The sequence below is a fragment of the Pseudophryne corroboree genome, chromosome 4 (genome assembly GCF_028390025.1).
Source record: "Pseudophryne corroboree isolate aPseCor3 chromosome 4, aPseCor3.hap2, whole genome shotgun sequence".
Lineage (NCBI taxonomy): Eukaryota > Metazoa > Chordata > Amphibia > Anura > Myobatrachidae > Pseudophryne > Pseudophryne corroboree.
The window spans coordinates 39,653,520-39,655,969 of NC_086447.1; the positions used below are offsets into that span (position 1 = coordinate 39,653,520).

At 42.4% G+C, this 2,450-nt stretch overlaps 1 protein-coding gene across 1 annotated transcript; it reads left to right on the plus strand.

The window, feature by feature from the left end:
- Positions 1-931: 931 nt before the first annotated feature.
- LOC134910797 (paraneoplastic antigen Ma2 homolog) lies at positions 932-1,738 on the plus strand. The gene has a single exon (XM_063919182.1). It carries the CDS (start codon positions 932-934, stop codon positions 1,736-1,738), a length of 807 nt encoding a protein of 268 aa, XP_063775252.1.
- Positions 1,739-2,450: the final 712 nt, after the last annotated feature.

Consider the following 2,450-nt stretch of genomic DNA (forward strand, 5'->3'; position numbering starts at 1 on the left):
TGAATTAGATAAGAGTGAGCCAACTAACCCTATGGAACAAGTACTTTATCACTAATTCAGAAATCACTAAGGAGGACAAAGAGAGGGAATCGCTTTAAAATACTAAGTTATCACTAACAAGAATAACGACAGACTATTTTACTACCAAGTTGAGACCCACTACAACCCGGGAGTATTATTTGGGTATGCAACATTTAATCTTCCATTTAAGCTAACCTGACTTAGGGAGATTAGCTGAAGATTGTGACTTTTATATTCGTTGCAACTTTACTATATCCATATATGGATTATAAAAGTAGTGGAATTGAGGGACGGTAGTAATACAGCTTGGAAAATACCCACTGAGGATTGGGCTTTAAGTAAGGAAAGGGGAATAGACGACTACTACTGAAATTTAAGGGAAAGTCTGTGATTCAAACTCATTTCACCACGATAGCCACACTCATTCAAGTTAAGGGCCCCAACGAGCTCATTATTGACCTCAGAGTACCCGGGTCACTCTTAGGTTTTAATTATCTCTAATATAAGATGTTATGTGTGCTTTATTTAACTGGCTGAATATAAATCTAGTATTACTCTATATAATATTCATAGTCATTGTAAATGTAACAAGTGATGTTGATTAAAGCTATAATATTAAATTTTACATACTTACCACACATCCTGTTCCTGGTAGTTGATGAAAGGAGACTTGATGACTAGAAGAGAGAACAGGTAAAAGAAGATAAATTGTATATAATTGATACCATACCCCATATAGGTATTCATTGGGCTTACCCAAGCAGGCCTATATACATTGTGATAAAGCTTGGGTGGAGGCACGACTATTGTAATCCATTAATATTAATACTCCAAACTAGGGTTACATTTATGGAGGCACTGCTGAGATCCCAGTAAATCTCAGTAGAAATAATTACATTAATCAGCGTCAATGGAGGGGATAACTGGTGAAGACTTATGCAACTGGTGCCAGAGGAAGGGAGTAAATCCCAGAAAGTGTATTGGAATAGGAGGAGATTTATCGGATGCTTCGGATGAAACAGTGTTAAGAAAAGTGGGTACCCTGTATGGAGTTATAAGGCCCAATATTATAGACAAGTGGGATGACGAAGTAGGAAAGAAGATAGCTGTCCTGGTTGAAACGGAAAAAGAATTAGATGTAAATTTGATCCCATTAATGATAATGGCCGATGAGGAAACAGGACGAAGGTGGTCTATTATTGGTCCCAGTATCCGGGAAGAAGATACCACTAGTGCACCCATCTCGGCGATGAACCCGCCGGTGGGTGTAGATGGCGGGGAAGATAGTGGCAATGGACACACTACTACAAATGTGAATGGCGGACAGTTCGAGACCATGGTGGATCAGGTGGTTTCCCAGCTTGAGAGATGGCTTTACGAAGGGAGTTATCGAAGGTTAAGGATTTTCTCTGGTCTCGTACCTGTGCCTACAGGGGAAGAACCTTATGAATCTTGGAAGGAGGCAGCTGTCCAACAAGCGGAGGAATGGCAGTGTCCGGATAAAATAAAACGACAACGAGTAGTGGAGAGTCTATGTGGCCCTGCTCTGGGGATAATACAAGCTGCTAGGAGAAGTAACCCTAATGCCACCTTGGAGACCTACCTCGAAGCCTTGGATTATGCTTATGGCACTTTGGAAGACGTAGGGGACCTTCTATCAAGACTGCATCACACGTTTCAAGAACCGGGCGAGAAACTGAGTGCCTATGTCATATGAATAGATAAGTTATTGTATAAGATTGTGGAAAAAAAAGGAATCACCCGAGAAGAAGTAGATAAAAGTCGCATGAGACAGGTGCTGCGAGGCGCGTTGACAAATGATCCTGTAGCACAGAAGTTGAGGTGTTCCGAGAAAAAGGAACCACCTCCTGGATTCAATGAAATACTGAAAAAAATAAAACAAGAAGAAGTGCTGATTGAGATGAGGGAGAAGACGGTAAAGAAGGTTAAGGTGGTACAAACCGTGACTGAGACTTCTCCGTTGGAGGAGAGAATATTAAAGTTAATGGAAGAACAGAACAAGAGGATAGAGCAATTTACTGCTACTCAAAACAACAACAATCCACCCCAGAATACTCCCTGTAGTGAGTCAACCCGGGGGGGGGGGGGAGGAGCAGTTTTAATAGCAGGGGTTGTTTTAAGTGCGGAAGGATTGGCCATCGAGTGTAACCTGAATCGGAACTCGACCCATATATATAGTACTCCCTCTCATAACACCGACAGCGAAGACCAAGATCGGGGAAACGGACAATGGAGGCCCGTGATCCCCCCACAGGTCTCCTAGAGGTTGGTCGCTGTGCGATGGGGAACACATGGTGGAATGGAGTCCTGCCTGAAGGGTTGATGGGACCGGCTCCGATAATGGCTGCTAAAATAAACGGACACCATTGTAAAGTACTGGTCGATAGTGGTTCCCAAGTGTCAATTAT